This window comes from Eublepharis macularius, chromosome 2, assembly GCF_028583425.1.
Source record: "Eublepharis macularius isolate TG4126 chromosome 2, MPM_Emac_v1.0, whole genome shotgun sequence".
NCBI classification, from domain to species: Eukaryota; Metazoa; Chordata; class Lepidosauria; order Squamata; family Eublepharidae; genus Eublepharis; species Eublepharis macularius.
The window spans coordinates 46,899,317-46,920,761 of NC_072791.1; the positions used below are offsets into that span (position 1 = coordinate 46,899,317).

General features: G+C 38.8%; 1 protein-coding gene across 7 annotated transcripts in view; it reads right to left on the reverse strand.

Moving 5' to 3' along the window:
- MIA2 (MIA SH3 domain ER export factor 2) overlaps positions 1-21,445 on the reverse strand; it is a 64,740-nt gene that overhangs the window by 11,759 nt on the left and 31,536 nt on the right. For all 7 annotated transcript variants that reach the window (XM_054970409.1, XM_054970410.1, XM_054970408.1 and 4 more), the window contains 14 exons: positions 20,011-20,032; positions 19,825-19,913; positions 18,279-18,350; positions 15,735-15,845; positions 15,015-15,086; positions 13,320-13,424; positions 9,744-9,866; positions 8,851-8,974; positions 7,164-7,210; positions 6,603-6,693; positions 3,370-3,508; positions 2,596-2,697; positions 2,215-2,275; positions 1,058-1,093 (listed from right to left, as the gene is read on the reverse strand). In XM_054970409.1, coding sequence (XP_054826384.1) covers positions 1,058-1,093; positions 2,215-2,275; positions 2,596-2,697; positions 3,370-3,508; positions 6,603-6,693; positions 7,164-7,210; positions 8,851-8,974; positions 9,744-9,866; positions 13,320-13,424; positions 15,015-15,086; positions 15,735-15,845; positions 18,279-18,350; positions 19,825-19,913; positions 20,011-20,032 — 1,194 coding nt within the window. The remainder of the gene's footprint in view (positions 1-1,057; positions 1,094-2,214; positions 2,276-2,595; positions 2,698-3,369; positions 3,509-6,602; positions 6,694-7,163; positions 7,211-8,850; positions 8,975-9,743; positions 9,867-13,319; positions 13,425-15,014; positions 15,087-15,734; positions 15,846-18,278; positions 18,351-19,824; positions 19,914-20,010; positions 20,033-21,445) is intronic.

Here is a 21,445-nt window from a genome sequence, read left to right on the forward strand (position 1 = left end):
TAACATTTTGTTCCACCAACTGCAATGTCATCACAGGACAGACTGTCTTAACTGTTGGGTAACAGCAAAGAACAGCCAAAACATTTATCACAATGGCATTGAAGCAAGGCCAGAAAGCAACTGAGTAAAACTAAAATATTGTAAAAAAATCTGGTCTGAAAGATTTATTTTTCACATCTTACATTCTGCTGCAGCTTGCGCTTGCTATCAATCAGCCAAATGAAGCAGAGGTGCCCTGATTTCACCCTTTTTTGCCTGGGCAAATCTGCCTTGGCACTCTGACCATCAATTATTATTATAATTATTATTTATTATATTTATATCCCGCTCTCCTGGCAAGCGGGTTCAGGGTGGGTTACAACAGAAGATAAAATATACAAGATAAAATCACAATAAATTAACATAGCTTTCTAATAAAACACCTGCTCACTGTATAAAAACCATATAACATCTGACGGAGGTGGAGGTGCGGCTTAACCATGCGTGGTTGCTCATATATGGGGGGTAGATGGTCAATACCCCCCATATATGGTCAAGTTCTGTAGTATGCTCTGCAGAAAATCTTGTTTGCCTCTCCACTTTCACTCCACCCAGAATGGGCTCCTATTTTGCACAGCAGCTATTCCAAAACACAACTGCCACAATTGTTATCACTGTCACTGCCCCTGGATCCTCTTTCCTGCTACTCAAGTATAACTGTGCTACAGTGCCTGACTTTGAAAAACAGTTTTATGAAATGGAGAGATGTTGCTTAAAATAGCATGTAAAGTGTTTCCTAAAGCTTCAGCAAACAGTTTAAATGACCGAATGAGCAGCATGAATCCATGAGGATTTGCACAGCCTCCACAGAACTAGAAGCTATGACTAAAGCTTCCATTAATATGAGGATTGGAGACTAAAGAAGCAGTTGTGTGTTGTTTATGGACAGCTGTGGTCCAGAGGAACAAGCATACATTAGAAAAATCCAAATGTGCACTAACCTCTTCTAAACACGCTCAACAATAGCAAGCACCACACATTTCAAACAGATAGAAGAGTTTTAATATTTGTAACTTACCCAATTATCATGAGCTTTCTTCTCATGTGACATAATCTATTAAAGAAAATTACTTGTTAGACCTGGGGTGTCCAACTCAAGTAATTCCACTCCTACATTTCCCTCTTGATTTTCAAAATACACAGTCAACCCCTTCATCACTGTGAAACAATGCTCTGTACCACTAAAGGCCTACTCTGATACCCTCTCCTCATTAACGCTCCCCTCTTTTCTTCCTCCATTCCCTAGTTTTCATCTGTTCCCTAAAATGTTGATTCACCTCTCTCTCTACACTTCCATCTCTTACTCCCCTTTACTTGTTTCCCAGTCCTCTCACTGCACCCCCCCCCCACTGCTCTACTATCCCTCCCCACAGGGCTCTCTGCACCTCCATGCCCACCTGTGCCGTGTAGCACCCTCTTCCCTTCCATAGCAAAGTTTCTCTGCACTCCCATCTTTCTATATCACCTTTTTATTATTCAGCTTGGTTTTTTCACTCTCTCCCTCCTGTTTGCAGAGTTTAGCAGAGGTTTTTTTACACAGTCAGACATTCAAACCAGTGAAATAGTCCAAGATGCATCAGAGCCATACAGCCTTCCAGAAAAAACAGGCATGTCGCCCACCAAGTGCCTCTAAATCTTGGGAGGAGGATCACTGTGGCTGTAGAAATGCACACATTCTTACCCACAGTTTTTACAGGCTTGAGAGATAAAGGAAATGCCTGCAAATACTGGGCATCTGAGTTTTCCTCAAACTGCTGCCATTGGCCCATCACTTTCTATTGTGCAGACACACTTTCTATACTATCTGCTTTGCTCAAAGGAAGACAACCTGAGCAGTTATAAGTCCAAAACTGAGATTTTGCATAATTAATTTGAGCTGCACTTTTATATACAAAAAGACAAGTTAAGGCTGCAATTCTATTCATGCTTACTCCCAAGTAAGTCCTATTGAACACTGTGAGATTTGTTTTTGAGTAAATATGCATAGGTTCACAGTGTAAAGACAGCGATTCTAAGCATACATATTATGAAGTAAATAAACTGAAATTAATGATAGTAAATCTGGTTAGTCATGTGCTATAAATGTGGTATTGAAGAGAGTGCCAAGCTGGCAGTTTTTCTGAAGCAAAAAATCAACTGCAACATCTCAGTTAAGCAAACAACACACACACACACCTGATTTTGGTAAGAGCGAACTGTTCTTTCCAGCTCGTCTTCTAGATCTTTTGCCCGTTGACTGTAATAGAAACATTACACACTGAGGTTAATTTTGCATAACCAGAGTTTGATAAAATGCATCATCATCATCATCATCATCATCATCGTGAAGGCTTATCAGGAAAGGCACAGGGTAATTAGTTAATATCAAACCTAATGCAGAACCCTACAGATGTAGAAAGTGGGCCACTAGTCAAACAAGATACCTGTTAGCACAGAACTATACATTTTCTGAATATCATATCAAGTTCAAAGATTTTACTTTGTAAATTCTATAGAGGACAAAGGTTTAATTTTGTATATTCTATACAGGAAGGTAGAAAAAAATTCTATCTTTACCGATAAGTGGCTAGTTCTTCAGCAGCATGATTAATCCTTTTATCAGCTTTAGAAAGTTTTTCTTCTTTTTGCAAACGTTCTTTTTCTTCTACGGTTAGTTTCCTTACCAAAAAAGAGAGAACTCATAGTCAGTCACAGTACATTGTTTTCTAGTTCTCCTAAAGTTAACCACTACACACAAAGCAATAAGCAATTATTCTGGCAAAACAAAAACTGTGGAATGTACTATTGTCTACATATTTCCATACTGTCTGATTATTAACTCTAAATAGAGTGAGCATTAATAAAAATGTTAAGAACCTCAGTAAATCAAAGGCTGCAATCTTGTGCAGCAAGTCTCATTGAACTCTGAATAAGCATCCATAGGACTGGGCTGCAAGAACAGCTTGTTAACATTCCTTGAAAAATACAATGATTGCAACGGCAATTCTGAAAAACCTCTTTTTCCTATTTGCAGATAGTTTCGGGGGGTAGTTATGTTGGTCTGCAGTAGAAGAACAAGATTTGAGTCCATTAGTAGCACATCTGCAAATGCTCTGTAGACGGAGTTGCCTTTTAAGATGTCTCAGAAGCTTCTCAACCCGCTACAAAATGTGTCAGAGCAGTTCATGCTATTGAGACATGAAGGCCCAGTGTGCTGACTTTACAAATGATAAAGTCATCTGGCAAACTCAAGTAACATAAACACCACAGCTGACTGAAATTTTAAACATAAACATTCAATTTCTGCAAAAAAGTTAACCAGCTATTAAACCAAGTTTCCAACAACAATACCTGTGGAGGTTCATTTCATTTTCTTGATACAGCTCTGTCATGACTTTTAGTTTTTGCTGAAGCTTTTGAACTTCACTTTCAAACTGTGTATTTTCAGACTGCAACACCACATGTTCTCTGTGCAGATTTTCAATGCGTTCTATCAGGATTAGAATTAATTGCCAAGTAATTAATATTGTAAAGCCACAGGACAAAGATCCTGCTAGTACATATTTAGTTATAAGTATTTTAATGCTCTGAGCATACTTAAAACTTCATAGTGTTACTGGGCCATATAACTCCAGGAGGCTTAATTGAAACCCCACCCACCACCCACCCCCAAATACAGGAAATGTTACTTGCAAACAACTGATTTTATTTTTATTTATTTATGTCAGTTATTGTCCACCTTTCTCACTGAGACTCAGGGCAGATTACACTGTGTGAGAGTAGTACAGTCAGTATCAAGGACAATTTCATAAACAATGCCGTTTGGGTAAATAAACGCACGTTTACAAAGAATCTAATATTAGCTGAATATTAGCAAGAATCCAATATAGAGCTGAAGAAATGCTGAAACAGAACATACACAATTCTAGGGCTTACATAGGAGCACATTTAAAGCAACAAATAGTACGTAAGGCAACACAGTGGTGAAGTCTATGGTCCCTAACTCATTAGCAGAGCATCTGAGACCCCTCCTTACAATACAAAAGCCTTTTTGAATAATTCAGTTTTGCATCATTTGTGGAAAGCTAGGTGAGTAGGAGCTCTCCTGACCTCCTCCGACAGGCTGTTCCACAGGATAGGAGCCACCACAGAGAAAGCCCATGTACAGGCTGCTGTTGATGTTGCCCATGTGCAGAGTGGCTTCTGCAAGAGACCCTGTTCAGATGAGTGAAGCTGAGGACAAAACTATGCTCTGATCTCCTTCATGGCAGAAATGTGTTTAGAATACTGGGATGAAGGGCCATAGGCATGCATGCACGCACATGCAAACAAACGTGCTTTTACAGTAAACGCATCATAAAATATGAATGAAAGATCTACAAAACATCCTATCATTAACAGAGTTGCTCAGATCTTGCAAACTGGAGGACATCGCTTCTTTTATTGAGTCAAGCCATCTCGTTTTAGGTCTTCCTTTTTTCCTACTGCCTTCTACTTTTCCTAGCATTATTGACTTTTCCAGAGAATCTTGTCTTCTCATAATGTGACCAAAGTACGATAGCCTCAGTTTTGTCATTTTAGCTTCTAGGGAGAATTCAGGCTTGATTTGATCTAGTACCCACTTATTTGTCTTTTTGGCCATCCAATGTATCCACAAAACTCTCCTCCAGCACCACTTTTCAAATGAATCAATTTTCTTCCTGTCAGCTTTCTTCGCTGTCCAACTTTCACATCCATACATCGTCAATAAAAGAAGCAACATCCTCCAGTTTGCAAGATCTGAGCAAGTCTATTAATGACAAGACATTCTGGAGATCTTTCAATCATAGCCATAGGTTGGAGGTGACTTGATGGCACATAAAACACACACACACCTGATTAAGAGTATAATTACTGCCCTGCAAGACCAGACCAAAATCCACCTAAAACAGTCTTCTACACAAGAATTCCAAGCCATCATCAAGTTCTATGTGATCCACTAGAAATCAACCAGTGATCCACTGTCTACCGTCTACCTACTCCTGGATTAGCCAGCATTAGCCAGCTTGTATCTGTCATACCTAAAAACAGGAGTAAGCAAAATGCACAATGCCAGAGGTGCCTGCAAGACAGAAAAACTCCACCTCGGCATCAACTAAACCATGGTAATTTAGAGTTCAAAAAATGGCTTCCAAACAACAAACAACCCATTGTTTAGTGCTGTTCATCTGCTATCATTTTACATATACTCTGCATTTAACTTGGCATATTCTCTCATAGAATCACAGAGTTGGAAGGGAACTCCAGGGTCATCTAGTCCAACCACCTGAACAATACAGTAAATTCACAACTACCTCCCCCCATCTCCAGTGATCCCTGCTCAATGCCCAGAAGATGGAAAAATCTTCCAGGATCTTTTGCCAAACTGGCCAGGAGAAAATTGCTTCCTGACCCCAAAGTGGCGATCAGCGTTACCCTGGGCATGTAAGAAAGGGCCACAAGAACAGCATTGCTCTCCTATGATCTGCCTAGGTTCACAGAATCAGCATTGCTGTCATATGGTCATCTCGCCTCTGCTTAAAAACCTCCAAAGAAGAAGAGCCCACCGCCTCCCAAGGAAGTCTGTTCCCCTGAGGGACCGCTCTAACTATCAGGAAGTTCTTCCTAATGTTTAGTCGAAAACTCTTTTGATTTAATTTCAACCCACTGGTTCTGGTCCAACCTTCTGGGGCAATGGAAAATAACTCTGCACCATCCTGTATATGAAAGCCCTTCAAGTACTTGAAGATGATTATCGTATCACCTCGCAGTCGTCTCCTTGGTATCTTCACTGTATAGCTGCCTTTAGAAGGTGAAGCAACCACCATCACTATAGTTTATCAACCTGGACATCATTCCAAACATACTGAACACAAGCTATTGTTTACAAAACCACTTTCAAGCCAGGAATTGTTTCTTTTTTGCTGGTTATTCACAAACCATAGTTTGTCCATTCAAATATAAAAGCAAACCATGGTTAATTAATCCTCCTTAATTATGATTTATCATGCTGTCTTGAGTTCAGTTCAAATTAATCTAGACTGCTCAAGAAAGCAAGAGAAATGGTGTCAAGGCAGAATCAAATCACAATTGCCAGCCTGGTATTGGGGATAAACTTTTGCTTAACCCCCAAATGAAAAGCAACACATGCAGTATCTCCCAAAGAAAGCTGCTATCACAGACTCCCTTCTTCCATGAATCTTTTAATTTCAGTCTTGTCTCTTATTTCAGAAAAGACCTCAAAATCTTAGGGCAGGAAAGAGAGAGAAAATAATCTTCCCAAGGCAAAAACAGTAAGGTCATGTACCGTTCATAAACTCATCCAGTTCTGAGCTAAGAACTGAGACTTTGTTTTTATGTGAACTAAAACATTCTCAGGATTCTACACTTTGATAAATAATCTCAACATTTCAGGAATTTCTAATAGGATAAATTTATATCAATCTGAATACACAACCGTACAGACAATTGCTCTAATTATTCCTTACTTAAAACCTGCACAAGAAAGGAGGATTTTTTTTAAAAAGATACACAGTTTAAGATCTATGAGAAAAATTCACAATTACCTGCAAGTTCCTCTTTTGCTTTGTTTTCATCAGTTAGCTTTGAATATATTTGATTTTTTTCAGTTTCCAATGATTTTAGGCAAGCATTTAACTATATTAAAGAGAAGAAGTTAATTATGCAAGATCATAATTATAAGAGCAACTACCAGTGTATGCTTGCTCTTATTGAACACATCCACATTCAGGTTTTGATTCTGTTCAGCCTGCAGCCATTTTCATCTAATGTCAAGATAAAGGTGTGAAATCAATGGGCTTAGACTGGAGTAACTAGGAGGATTTCACTGTATATTAAACAACAGCAGGACCAGCCCCTCCTTTTGCTATTATTTTAAACACACGCACACACACACAAACCATACAAATTTAGGTTTTAAAAAGTGGTTGCTAGAAGAATGTGACTTCTGTAAAAATAAATAATAATGATATATTCTCATGCTTTCATCATTTCAATAAGATAACCAAAATGGCATGACTGCATACATAGCATCCTTTCTTTTTCCTTTATTTTCTATAACGGTTTCTAAATTAGTAAAAAAACCCAACAACATAGTATTATACTACCTTAGCAGCATAAATCAGCTTCCTCACAGTTCGTTTTTCCTGGTCATCTGGATAAAGGAATGCAGGGAAGAGGGAACAGTAGATCACAACAAAAAGAATGTTACTCTGGTACTATAACTATTCATTTTGCCCCATTAAAAGCTGACAGAAGAGACAATTGCCATCTAAAAAAGCTTCAGTGACGTAAAAGTATTCCTTTCCATCTTCCAGTTTAGGTGACATACTCAGGTTAAGATAACGGAACATCTGTTTATCAAACTAGTTTGTGTTTTGATCAGCTATACGCGGAGGGGGCAGTCTCATTCAGTTTGATTTTTAACTGTAAAGTTTCCTCATTAGAACATCGATTTTAAGTCAATGGGTGACTTATGGGGACCCCACTGGGTTTTCATGGCATGAGACTAACTGAGGTGGTTTGCCATTGCCTGCCTCTGCAACCCTGGCCTTTGTTGGAGGCCTCCCATTCAATTACTAACCAAGGCCGACCCTGCTTAGCTTCCGAGATCTGACAAGATCAGGATCACCTGGGCTACCCAGGTCAGGGCAAGCGCAAACCAGATAAACTGAAGATCACAAATCTCCATTTAAAAGCTCATGAACAGCTGCACAAGGCATCAATCTTTATTTAAGCACTGGTAGACCATCTTTCCTTTACAACTCCAGACATTTTCCATGCAATACATCATACCATAAATTTTATTTAAAATCAAAAATCTTCATAAAGAAAAAAGTTATCCAATCACAAAGCCTATAACAATAAAACTAATAAATCAGTTAAAGGCTCTACGAAACAGGACTGCTTTACAAGTTCGACTGAAGGACAGTAAAGATGTCGTAGGCTTCCTTTGGCAATCCATTCCACGGAAGTGGAGCCACCACTGGAAAGATTCTAGCCACGCAGGCGAGTGGTGGAGGAGAACCTTTCCACCCCTGTACAGTTTCACTAACTGAAATTCCCCTCTCCTCACCCTATTATCCATTTAAAAGAAAGATAGATTCTTTAGGAAAATTCAACACACTCTTAAATACAAGAGCCGGTGTGGTGTAGTAGTTAAGAGTGTCTGACTAGGATCAGGAAGAACCACTCTGCCATTGAAGCTGGGTGACCTCGGCCAGTCATATACATTCAGCCTAACCTACCTCACAGGGTTGTTGTGAGGATAAATGCAGGAGAGGAGAATGACATAAGCTACTTTGGGTCCCCACTGGAGAGGAAGATAGGGTATAAAGTAAATAAACAAGTACATTTAGACTAATTGGAAACATTTTATATTGTTGAGTCACAGTTCACACGAAGTGTTTCCCCAGGACAACCTTGTCAATATATACAGATTTATGACCAACTCCAAATCCCTAAATTCAGGCTTCCCATCTAGCAATTGGTTTTCACTGTCTTAGTCAGCCTCTACAAATTATATCAAACTAAAGTCTGTTAACAGGTCATGCTTCTATTGTAAAATGACAGTCTGATACATCACCAACCTAAAAGCTTAGGAGAAATCTACTTTTCTGCCTGCAGTGAAAGTGGTTGTTGCCTGCAAATGCTCACACCACAGTACTGTAATGCCAAAATTGTCTTTCCTTCCTTCTTCTGCTACAGGCTGAAATGGCTGCTTTCAGGAATTTGAAAATAAACAGTGATCTTGAGTCTGACTTTCTCTACAAGCCAAGAAAAACATGATTTTACCTAGATGTTCCCCGTTTTCTGTTTCCTCCTTTTTATCATTATCCCAATAGTTGTCTTCTATATCATCATGTTCCCCTATTGCACAGCTCCAGTCTTTCATCTTCAACAAGCGCTCAGTCAGTGACTGTATGTTAGTTAGCAAACAAACAAACAAACAAACAAAAACCAGGAATGAATCTTTGGCTCCTCACAAGACAAGTGTTGAGGTAACTGGCAATGTTCGACAAAATACTCTCTGTCAAGTATTTTACAGGTAAACTATGCAAGCAAAAAAAATTTTTTTAAAGCCTTTCAGGTTCTTGTAGAGTCAGTAAAGTTGACTCCCTTAGGAATCAATAAAGCTATGCAATTTCATCAATCCCTAAGGGAGACATCTATAACCCTCCAAAGAACTCAGGCTGGGGGTGGAGGGATGCATGCTGTGGCTGATGAGTAGCAGGATTTAGAAGCAGAAAAACAAAACAAAGGGGACAAACCCAACAAAAAAATGGGGGGGGGGCAGAAGGGGGGGATTTTTACACACATAATAAAATTAGTTCTCCCATGAAGGAGCAACTTTGACTCTGCAAGGATAAAGGAAGTTTCCTCTGGTGTGCGCTAGAGTTAGGAACACACACAATTCACATAATCATTTCAGTTTTGCGGAACTGCTAGCCATTTGTGGATTGTGGGAGTGTATGCTGTCCTAAGTTTTATTTTTATGCATGTCCGTACAGTTTTATTTAATCCTGACCCAAGATTGTGTAATCCTGTTAAGCACTTTCTTCGTATCCTACAAAACCCTAGGTTCTTATTAACATGCAGAAAAACAGGATGAGCTACTGCAACAATCTGATCAGTCTCTCACCCCTTTTAATCATTAGGCAACTCACTACTGAATGAGAGTAGTTTACCTTGACTTGACTGTCCTTATTTGTAAGAGATTCCTCCATATCTGCTTTAGAAGATTCAAACATTTTTGTTTGTTCATTCAGTTCATTAAATCTTTCACCCCATCCTTCAGCTTCTTGTAACAGCTGGAAAGAGAAGTATGCAAGATCACTATTTAATTTACAATTTTATCACAAAATTAATATTAAAGATTTAATTTTTAAAGCTTTAGAAAGTGAATCACTGGTGCAACAAAAGCAGCCAGCAGGCTCAAGAACTTTACATTTTACTCACATTCTGCATATAACTGCCTTTTAATTTTTTTATAGCAGTTCTAACATAGTTTGTTACACAACACATTTAAAATCAAGTTATATTAAATTATTTTAAGCCAGGTAACAGAGATGATGCTAATCAACATAAAACTAGAGATGTAAAACAAAATGATTATTATTACAGAACAGTCTGAAAGCACAAAGAAGGTTAACTGCTTAAGTCAACGGATTTTTGGCCCACAGCACTTGTCCGCATGAGACAGCCTAGAAACATTATATAAATTTCTCTGACCTCCTCTGAGTAAAGGATGAGTATGCATAAGACAAATATCAAAGCACCTATGTGGTGGAAATTCTGCTAGGCAGAACCTCTTCAAACAGCATGTATGAACACTCCCTCACATATAAATACACACAAAACCAGCACATCAGGATTCTGTACATGCAGGGGATTTTTATATTGGAGAACAGTCTACCGTTCAATTCCTACCCAGTTTTAAAACCTCCAACTTGAAAAGTTCCTCCAACATAACTGCTGTGATCATTTCTGCTCTTTTTAAACCTGACAAATTGTTACTCCCAATGACGCATTTCTGAATTATAAAAAGCGTATTTTCTAAGTCTTGTTAAAAGCTATCAAAATGAAGTTGATCTCTCATGTTTTATTTATGACAGGTTTGGGGGAGTTCTTCATTGTCAACAGGTTGCTCCTTGTAGAAACAAGAGGGTAGTTTTCCCCAAAGCATTATCAAATCAACATTTCCTTCTAAAGTCAATTTTTAGACAAAGTGTTATCAAAAGGGAAAGGAGTCAATACTAGCAGTGTTGGTCTGCAGTAAAACTGCAGGATTTGAGTCCAGTGGCACCTTAGAGACCAACAAGATCTTTAGGGTGTAAGCTTTCAAGAGTACGAGCTCTCTTATTCATGTCTAAAGAAGGGAGCTATGACTCTCAAAAGTTTACACCCTGAAAATCTTATTTATTTATGTCATTTATAGTCTGCCTTTCTCACTGAGACTCAAGGTGGATTACATATTGTGAGATTAGTACAATCAGTATTAAGGACATTTCCATACAGTATCAAGGACATTTCCATAAACAATGCCAGAGGAAAAATAAATACAAGTTTACAAAGACATAGCATTAGCAAGGATACAATACAGAGTTGAAGAATTGCTGAAACAGAACATAATCAATTCTAGGACTTACATTAGATGACATGAAGCACAGGTAGTATACAGGAGTACATATTTAAAGCAACAGATAACGTAAGGCAACACAGTGGTAAAGTTTATCGTCTCCAACTCATTAGGGAAGCATCTGAGACCCCCTCCCTACAATACCACCCTCCTATCTGAGTAAAAAGCCTTTTTGAATAATTCGGTTTTGATCGTTTGTGGAATGGCAGAAGAGTGGGGGCTCTCCTGGCCTCCTCAGGCAGACCATTTCACAGGGTAGGGGCAACCACAGAGAAAGCCTGTGTACCGGCTGCTGTTGATTTCACCCATGTGCAGGCTGGCACCTACAAGAGACCCTGTTCAGATTAGCGAAGCTGTCGTGGAGGGTCACAGGGAAGGAGGCAGTCCCATAGGTGCACCAGGCCAAGGCCATGAAGAGCTCTGTATGTAATGACCAATACCTTGAATTGAGCACAGTAACTGATAGGTAGCCAATCGAGTGACTGTAGGATGGGAGTGATGTTCATGCTCCTGCTAACAGTCAAGCTGCAGCATTTTGCTACAAGAGGAGCCTCCTAGTTAACTTAGATGGGAGACCAATGTATAGTGCATTACAAGTTTTGATGTTACCATATCATGGATCCAGGTGGCCAGATTGGTTGTGTAGAGATTAGAAGCAATCTTCCAGGTTAAAGTGAGATTGTTGAAAGCATTTTTTGCTCTGCCTTAACTTGTTTTTCCTAATAGTAGTGCTGGATTCAGTATAACCTCTAGGCTCTTAACCTAGTCTGCAAGGGTCAGACAAACTCCATCGAGAGTAGAATGTCTTTCAAGATCTCTGCCTTCCTAACAAGCATCACTTCAGTCTTGTCTGGGTTCAATTTCAATGTGTTATTTTTCAGTCATTTCACCACAGCTGTCAGGCAGCTGTCTAAGATTTCTACTGCATCCTGTGGGGACCTGGACAGCGAGACAGAGTTGGGTCTCATCTGCATATTGATGACATCCAACTCCATAGCTGCAAATGAGTTCTCCTAAAGGTTTTACATAGAGGCTGAATAACATGGGAGATAAGACTGTGCCCTGCAGAACCCCACAAGATAGTTCCCATTCCGGAGACAGCTGATCTCCGACGGCAACCTTTTGAGTCTGTTCCATGAGAAACTATTTAAACTAGCCCATGGCACATCCTTTGATGCCCACTTCTGTTTCTAAGTGCCTCAACAGGATGGCATGGTCTACTGTATCAAAGGCTGCAGACAGATCCAGGAGGAGCAATAAGGAGGCATGGCCTTTGCCTATATTCAGACAGAGATAATCCACTAACGCTACTAGTGCTGTCTCTGTCCCATGCCCTCATCTGAATCCAGACTGGAAAGCTCTAGCGTTTTCCAAGATGTGGAGTTGGTCAGCTACTGTTCTTGTTGGTCTCTAAGGCGCCACTGGACTCAGAAGGAATAAAAAGTATTGTTGCAATAAATAAATTAGGCTTCCTTGGAGCAAACTCCTCTCACTTTAATAGGAAAAGTACCAACTGTACACTCTGAATAGCAAACACTGACTAGCAACAAAGCACTAAGCCTGAATGTTTGCAGGATACAACCCACTGTATGATTATTTAAAATGAGGGAAACCACTGGAGGCCCAATGAGATGTGTTAAAAGCTGAGACTGTTGCTAAGAGATGCTATAATGGAACTGTTCCACACACAACAGATTACAGACAGGAAAAGGCACACAGAAAGACCTGAAGAAAACAGACACTTCAAGGATGAATAGTGGCCAACTGCTCCAACAGCGCAGAACTTACTGAAAGTCCCCAAAAGGGTGTCTGAGGAAGAGTCCTTATAAGATATAAGTAATTGCATAAATCCAATCAAAAGAAAAGAACACCACAGGTAGAAGGAAATGAAGGCTATGACACTCAGAGTATCAAGCTGTTCATGCAAGAAGTGCTGAACTGCAAAACTGAGCAGACTGCATTCTGTCACACATTTTCCATTACCTTCCCATATAGTTTTTATTATACAATGTACTAATTTAGAAAAACTTTAGAAGCATTTGTAATTGTATAAATGATTCCAAAGCCACAGTATAATGTCCCAGAAAGAATGAACACTCCAAAATTAACCATGGAACAGACTTACCTGCTTTTCACTTTCACAAAGATGGCTATTTTCCTCTACTGCATCTTGAATTGATGTCCTCAGTCTCTCTCTGTTGATATCATATACTTTTAATGTGGTTTTAGCCTAAGTGGTTAAGAAAAAAAATTAAATTGTTTTATAGTTAGTATATATAAAGATACACAATCACTTCTACATTCTTGGATATATTTATTCATTCTAAAAGAGACCTTTGCAGCAACAGACCTTTGTGGCAGACATTCCGATGTGCCAGAGCCCACTTCACCCTGCTGCTTCTGTTTTATGGGAAGGCTCTAAGGTTTGTTTTGGGGCATCGACCTTATTAAGAGCTTATTATAATACAGCTCTTACCAACATTATACAATTATTTATTTTATTTTTATTTTTACTTATTTATGTCATTTATAGTCCACCTTTCTCACTGAGACTCAAGGCAGATTACATAGCGTGAGCTTAGTACAATCAGTATCGGGAACATTTCCACACAGTGTGAAGGACATTTCCACAACAGCGTCATGGGATTTTACAAAGATGTAGCATTAGCAAGGATCCAATACAGAGTTGAAGAATTGCTGAAACAGAACATCATCAATTCTAGGATTGACATTAGATAAACATGAATCTGCGGTCCTACACTGAATTACTCCAATCCAAGTTCACTGAAACCTGTGGGATTAGACTGAAATTAACTCTGCAGAAAGAGGACTGTAGTGTGAGACACACCAAAAAGCAGCTTGGCTGGATTAGACCCCAAAACATCCATCTTGTCCATTACCTCTTTTCCCCACAGCGGCCCAGAAGATGGTCCAGGAAACCCACAAGTAGGTCAAGTAAAAATGACTGCCAGGTGACCCCCCACTACAAAAGGGATAAGAACTACACGCAATCCAAGTAGCACTACTCTGACTGTATATATTATTTAGATCACATGTATCCCATCATCTCCTTGGACTCAAGGCAGCTGTACCTATTATTACACTGCACCCACAGTCTCAATCGATCTACCTTCTAATCCTGAAGAAGTCAAAGTCAGTACGCAGCCCCAAAACGCTACTCTGATTAACCACAGGCCACGCTATAATGGCTATCTTTCTCCCTTCCAAACAAGACTGGCTGATATAGCACTATGCTATACTTCACAGTGCAGTGCTATGGCACCCTTAAAAAAAGAACACCAGGGGAGAGGGGGGGGCGGCATCAGAAGGAAAAGAATGTACAAGAACTGTTCTAGTTAATTTATCAGAACAGTGACCATCATTGAAATGGTCTAAACTACTATATACCAATGTATTAAAAAACACAGTTCTGATCCAGGCTGGATTCCCACTCTGCCATGGAAGCTTGCTGGATGACCTTGGGCTAGTCATACTCTCTCAGCATGACCTACCTCACAGGGGTTGTCGTGAGGATATAATGAAAGAGAGGACAACAATGTAAGCCACTCTGGGTCCTCACTAGGGAGAAAGGCAGAATATAAATGAAGTAAACAAATACAATTAAGAAAACCTTAAGAGACATGCCAGTTGACTGCAATAGGAAAGTGTTTAAATAGAGTGGGTCATAAAGCATTTTATGCTAACTAGTTCTAAGACATATCTAGAACAATGAAAATCTTGATAGCATGGGCTAAGGTGCATCTTGAAACAATGGAACAACTCTTAAGAAATTTAGATACAGCTCTAAAATTTGGCTTACTTCTGCTATTTGCTGATAAATAGATTTTGTTTCATTTTCTAAAGACTCCATTCTTCTCTGCATTTCAGACATCTAGAAAGAAATTTTAAAAAGTATCATTACCTGCTAAATTCTGGTTCATACTGTGTAGTTAAAATAATTGTGACTAATATTTAGTGAAAGATATTAAAAGTGTGTTGTCAATCATTTCTTCTTTAAAAGAAAAATTCACTTATCTCACTAATTGATCTAAGCTAGCGACAACAAGAAAAGAAAGTCTGATTCAGACTGGTTCATATACGATGCTTACAAAACGCTCCTTAGGCACAGAATACTAATTTCAGAACTACCTATATAAGTGTGAAGAGAAGGTACAAATACATTAAAGTTTCAGTCAGTCAAACTAAGGCCTACTAAACCCAATGGGACTTGCTTCAAAGTATAGAGGCTCAGGATCAAGCAATTAAACAATTAAATTCAAAGAGCTGGATGTACTGAGAGACTATAAGTAATTATGAAAAAGCACTTAAAGTTCTCTTTGAAAGCTCTCTTTAGAATATGAAGTACACTGTGTTTTTGATTAAAATATGTGGGAGTAACTGATGCTCAATAAATAGATCTTAATCATTAAAAACAAAAAAATAAGGGATCAGGAAACTTTCTAAAAATATAAAATACTACAAGGAAAATTATACTCTCATGTTTGTATTTTGTATGCCTAGACTGACACAAAAGACATACCAAGTCATCTTGTTGTGATCGTTTAGACTTCTCTTCTTCCAGTTCTTTTTCTAAACATTCCATTTCCCTCTTGAGAACAGAGTTTGAACTGCTCAGTTCTTCACATACTGTCTAAAGGAAGCAAGTTTAAAAAGATAATGTGTGAACATTTATTACTGCAATGCATAATCTAGAATACTATATCAGTCAATGAACAAATTCATATTAGAAATATTACAGAAACATAAAGACGAACTCCAGAGAGGACGCTGTGTTAGGATGTATTTTTAACATCAAATCTTAAATCATTTATATATCATCTACCCGAAAAATGCAAAAATCCAATGGGTTAGATTAAAAAATTCACAAAAGAGCTCCACTTAATGAACAGAGAGCAGTAAATACTTCATTAAGAGAGCAGGTGGCTGCAAGGCCCCTCCCATAGAAACCTTAAGGCCTACATTATTATTGACTGGTTGCAAACATCCTCTTTTGGGGAAAATGATAGCTATACAATTCCATTCCAGACTTTCTTGGATGAAATGGATTCTCAAGTCCTGCTGTAGATTTTTATCCAATTTAGATAATGAACTTGCCTTAGACACCCTTACAAGGGCAAACTGCCAGGATCTCATCTCCCCATTACTAAATCTTGTCTGCCTACTTACTTCTAGGCACCATTTATACTTTCAATTGCTACTTTTAAAGCCTTAAATGGTCTGAGACCAAGGCACTAGGGATGTACGCTTTGGGTTTCCGATTCGGTCCCAATTTATAAAGATTTGGGATTCCCAAATCGGCCCCAGCACTGCTGGGACGATTCAGGAATCCCGAAGGAAATCTTTCTGAAGTGATTCGTATTGCTTTGGGAAGTTTGGGCAAAGGGGCAGGAGCCACTTCTACAGCACTTTCTAGCTGTTTGCATTGCAAATAGCAAGAAAAGTGCTGCTTGCTTTCAAACTTCCCACCCCACCACTCGCCACTTCGGGATTTGGGTTATCCCGAATTCGGGTAAACCCGAAGCGGGACACTTGAATCTTTTTCGGATGTACACCCCTACAAAGCATCTAAAGAACTGCCTACTCCCCATATGCCAATCAACTCAGTCATCTGTCAAGGCCTCTGTCTACAGGCCCCCACATTTTTTAAGCTACTAGAGAGAAGACCTCCTCGCAGTGTCCCTTTGCCTTTGGAATACTGCCTCCTCAGCTACTTGCTTATTTCAAGGTCTCCTCCCACACACTGTTCTATTAAGCTACACTGAACAGCAATATAAAACATTCTTTTTCTTTTATTCCTTTAGAAGCTCAATGATTCCTAAATCATTGAGCTTTTTTGGATACAAGAGCTAAAAGGACTAAGACATATTTTGCAAAAAAGCCAGGGTTTCTGGAGTAGAAGAAGACAGTTGATTAATTAAGGGCTTAATATAATAATCCCTTATATTTTTGAAGAACTCTGAAGAATCAGGGCATGAAAGGATGTATCAATCCTACTAAGGCCACATGGGCAAATTCTGTCAGGATAGGGTCTATTCAAAAATCTCCCCAGTAAAACCATTGTGGTATAATATTCAATCTTGCAAACAAGAAAGCTCTGCAGTATCATGGGATGTAAGACAGTATATATAGGAGGGCAATATAAAATAACAATGTCCCTGAGTCTAAGGATAGAAGTGGCATATAAGTCATTAAATAAAATAAGTATTTTCCCTACCCCACCCGCCAAAACATTCTTCTTAGATTCAGAGAACTCCTGGGAACAGTATAAGATGCAGTGCAGGGGTTTTCAGTGGGAGGGGGAAACAGGTGGTGGAAATTGCTCTCTTGCTTCTGAGAGTAGAAATTTTGTGCTCACAGGAAGGGAGGCTTCAACCCAATGTCCAGGTGAAGGATACACATTTTCTGCTATCCAAAAATCAAACAGTGCAACCTAAATATATCATTATTTACTTATTTTGCATATTTGATTCTGCTTCCTGTTTGTATCTTGCTAAGACCTATGAGGAATCCTGATACTGAACACCCTCTGAACACCCAAATATCTCAGGCCCTCCCTATTTCTTTTAAAATTTCAGCAGACGTTTCAATAGACACAGCAAGAAAACCACTTGGAGGAAAAGGAAGCTGGATTTGTCAAAATCCTAGATCCTTCTTGCACAGCAAAATTGTATTTAAATTACGTTGTTTCTAGATTGCTACACTGCCTGAACAATGAGCAACAAGTTTAGTAAATATGTTGTTCTATTGGTTATGGAATTCTAACTGTAGAACTGGTAGAATCTATGGGTTGGGTTTAGCCAGTTTTTTCACACAATCTTAGCCTACTTCCCTCCTTACATCTCCCATCTTGTATGGCTTCTGTCCATGCTGGTCCCATTAGCTTTGCCCTTTTGGAGTCAAAGGGAACAGCTCCCTTTTTTAATGTAATCTATATGCAAAGGATTTGTTGTTCTCTCTTTACAAACAATAATAAAAATTGACCAAAATGCTGACTAATTTTATTTAAAAAGTACTTCATAAAATTACTGTATAACAAGTACTTTTACCGCAATACAATTGTTACCTTCATGTTTGATGCACTGGTTGCCTCATTTAGAAGGCTAGCATCCTTCAAGGAGTTTTCTAACTCTTCATACTAAAATGAAAAAGCACTATATGTTAGAATTAAACACAAAAAGGGGATGAAGAAAATACATGAACATGGAATTCAAGTTGTTCCATGAGCCTGCTTGCAGGGAAGGTGGAATAGAAATCCACTTAAATAAAGAGAGAAATATTATTGTTAGACCAAAATAAATAATACAATATCATTTGTACATAGATTGGGCAACAGTGAGTTTGGAATGCAGGCTGTATGTGCTTGTATCAATTAATATTCTCCATCGGAGCCTTCTTTCTCTCTTTTTTTAATTTCACTTTTCTGAGACCTCTCACTATCAATCCTTAATGCATGTAGCTGGGCTTCACCATAGTCCCTTCGTTTGTGAGCAGGCCAGGAACACATGCGAATGCCTAGCAGTCTATCATCTTTAGGGTCCATGGGCTGCATTTATGTCTTTCCCAGTACCCACCAGCTTCCAATTCTTCCCCAAAGCATCTCTTCCCTGAAGAAAAGTGCCAACCCAGCTTTCTCTACCGCTTTGGAGCAGGAAGTACTTCAGAAGATCACTCCCCTTTGTGCCTTCAGGGATCAATCGTTCAGAAATAGCTGCCTCCAACATAGGATGATACAGCTTGAAACCTAACAGGATGTTGTGGTCTGTCCCAACTCCCATGACAACCATTCTGTTGTTGGCTATGCTCAGAGTTTCCAAAAATATAAAGAAAAAAGCATCCTGCCCTTTAATAGAGGTTTAATGTGTGGAAATGGGCAGATGAAGCTTTTTATGTCATGGAGGTAGATAACATCACCTGATAAACAAAATCCCATAAATCCTCTATTAAGGGGATTGGACAATTTTCCTCCAGGTTCTTGGCAACCTAAGGTGAGCCCCTGATAGCAGCCATTTTGTGGTGAGGCCCACTAACAGTGCAATCCTATGTAGAGTTACTCCAGTCTAAGCTCATTAAAATCAATGGTCTTAGACTGGAGTAACTCTGCATAGGATTCCACTGTAACTGTCCTCAAAATGCTAAAAGTGCCCACATGTTCAATGAGGTTGGGGGCCCACAAAAATAAGTTACGTTCAACTGTTTATTCTTGAGTTTATGTGCACTAGGGAGGATAGGACCTTTACTAAAACTCTTTGTGCTGACAAAGCAAAAAAATATGCCCACACAGTGCATGAGTGAATAGTTATGGTGCAGGGCTTCTACCACCATAACCTTTGTACCAGCAGGACAATACTAGTCCAAGTGAGAAAAATGGGGTACAGTCAGACAAGTGGGACTTGGTCACAATCCCATATTCACTCAGAGGATAACCCCCACCACTGTGCCAGCATAATGTTATGTCAGTAACGAAGGTAGTATAAGGAAAGACACCCTCCACTGAACAAATAAAGATTACTCAATGAATGGCTAAAGTATATAACATTTGAAATGTTCGAAGGAAGTAATAACAGAAAAATTGTGTAGTTAATATAGAGGAAAAGAGCAAACAAGGTTACCTCTTTTTTGCACAGGCTGAGCTTTTCTAGGACTTTACATTTGTCTTCAACAAGTTCAGCAACTTTACTAGCAAGTTGTTTTTCTCTTCCTAAAAAAAAACCAAGAAGAATGTGGTAATTTAATTGGTAGAAAATAATCACAATTCCTTTGCTAGACACAACCATAGACAAAAAAGTTAAACTTACCAACATAAAGTCTACTTCTAACCTACAAAAGAAGAGAAAATATTGCAATTTATAGCATTACATACAATTAAAGCTCAGTTTTCAATTTTGAAAACAAGATTTGGAGTATCAAAGTCAGTACAAACTGAAGTTGACTCTCAGAGCTGAAGCAGGTTGACATCAGGGCTCTTAACAGCTAAGAGATCTGAAGAATCATGCACTCCCTCCCTACAATCCTCCTTTCTTTTAATCATGGTCAAGGAATTTGTTAGCACTTAGTTCCCCTATTAAACAGCATTCTTCCTCAGGATGTGCAGCTAATAATCATCCTAATGAAGAATGGAACCTGGTTCCTTAATGCCAGTAGTGCAAAATATATCCATATGTGTGGCTGGGGAACACATTTGCTCAGGGGCATGAAATCCCATCGCCTATTCCCAATTGTTAAATCCACATTGGCTCAATGAACACTGAATAACTGAGAAATACAAAGTTTTCCCACCACATGCTTTCTGTAATCCCTGTAACTCAGCTAAATTACCCCCTTGCCCTCTGACACAAATCAGAGTTTCTGTGTTACATCCCCATTTCCTCACATTACTGATGCTTCCATGACAAACCCCAATTTATAGCCTCAAGCTTATCTGGACTGTAAATTAGCATTCTGGCATGTTTCCCTTGAAAAGCATTCAAAACATTAAAAAACCCAGCCTTCTCTATGACAAGCTCTTAATCAGGGCAGAACTAGAATAATCCACCACAGGTATTAAAATAAAGCAGGAAGACTGTTGTATAAAATAAAATATTCTGTATCAATTGAATATTGTTTATGAAATATCAAAAGAAGTGGAAGCTTAAAACACAGAAATGCAGCCATAAAATAAAGCTAATCTATCAGTGTAATCCTAAACAGGTTTACTCCATTACTTTATCTTAAATGAAAGGTAAAGATGTTTCTTTTCGTGTATCATCTTGTTATTGGAAACACACACACAACCTCACATTAAAGCTTTTTCATTATCTTTAAAGAGTGGAGGACCAAGCTAGGGGTCAGACTGTCCTAACTTGGTGAGGGTCAGACTGTCCTAACTTGGTAATCAGAACTTCAATAGACAGATCAAAATACTGGTTTGTGTAATTAAAAGCAGAAGTTGAACTAGCAAGTATAATTCAGCAACTCTTTCAATTGTTTTTGAAAGTGTAGCCTACACTTCCTTGAGAAATACAAACACAACTTATCAGTATTTAAATAATTACACAGAATATGATTTTGATAATCTAATCAGAGTACCAAAATACTGGACTGGGTTCCCCAAATTTACTCAATACACCACAAACATTCCTTAAGCAAATGTCCAAATATTGTACCAAATCACCAAGAAGTCAAAAGTCTGACTTACATACTAAGTCTAAAGAAAATTGTATATGCCATATATATGGCGGATAGTTCTCTCTG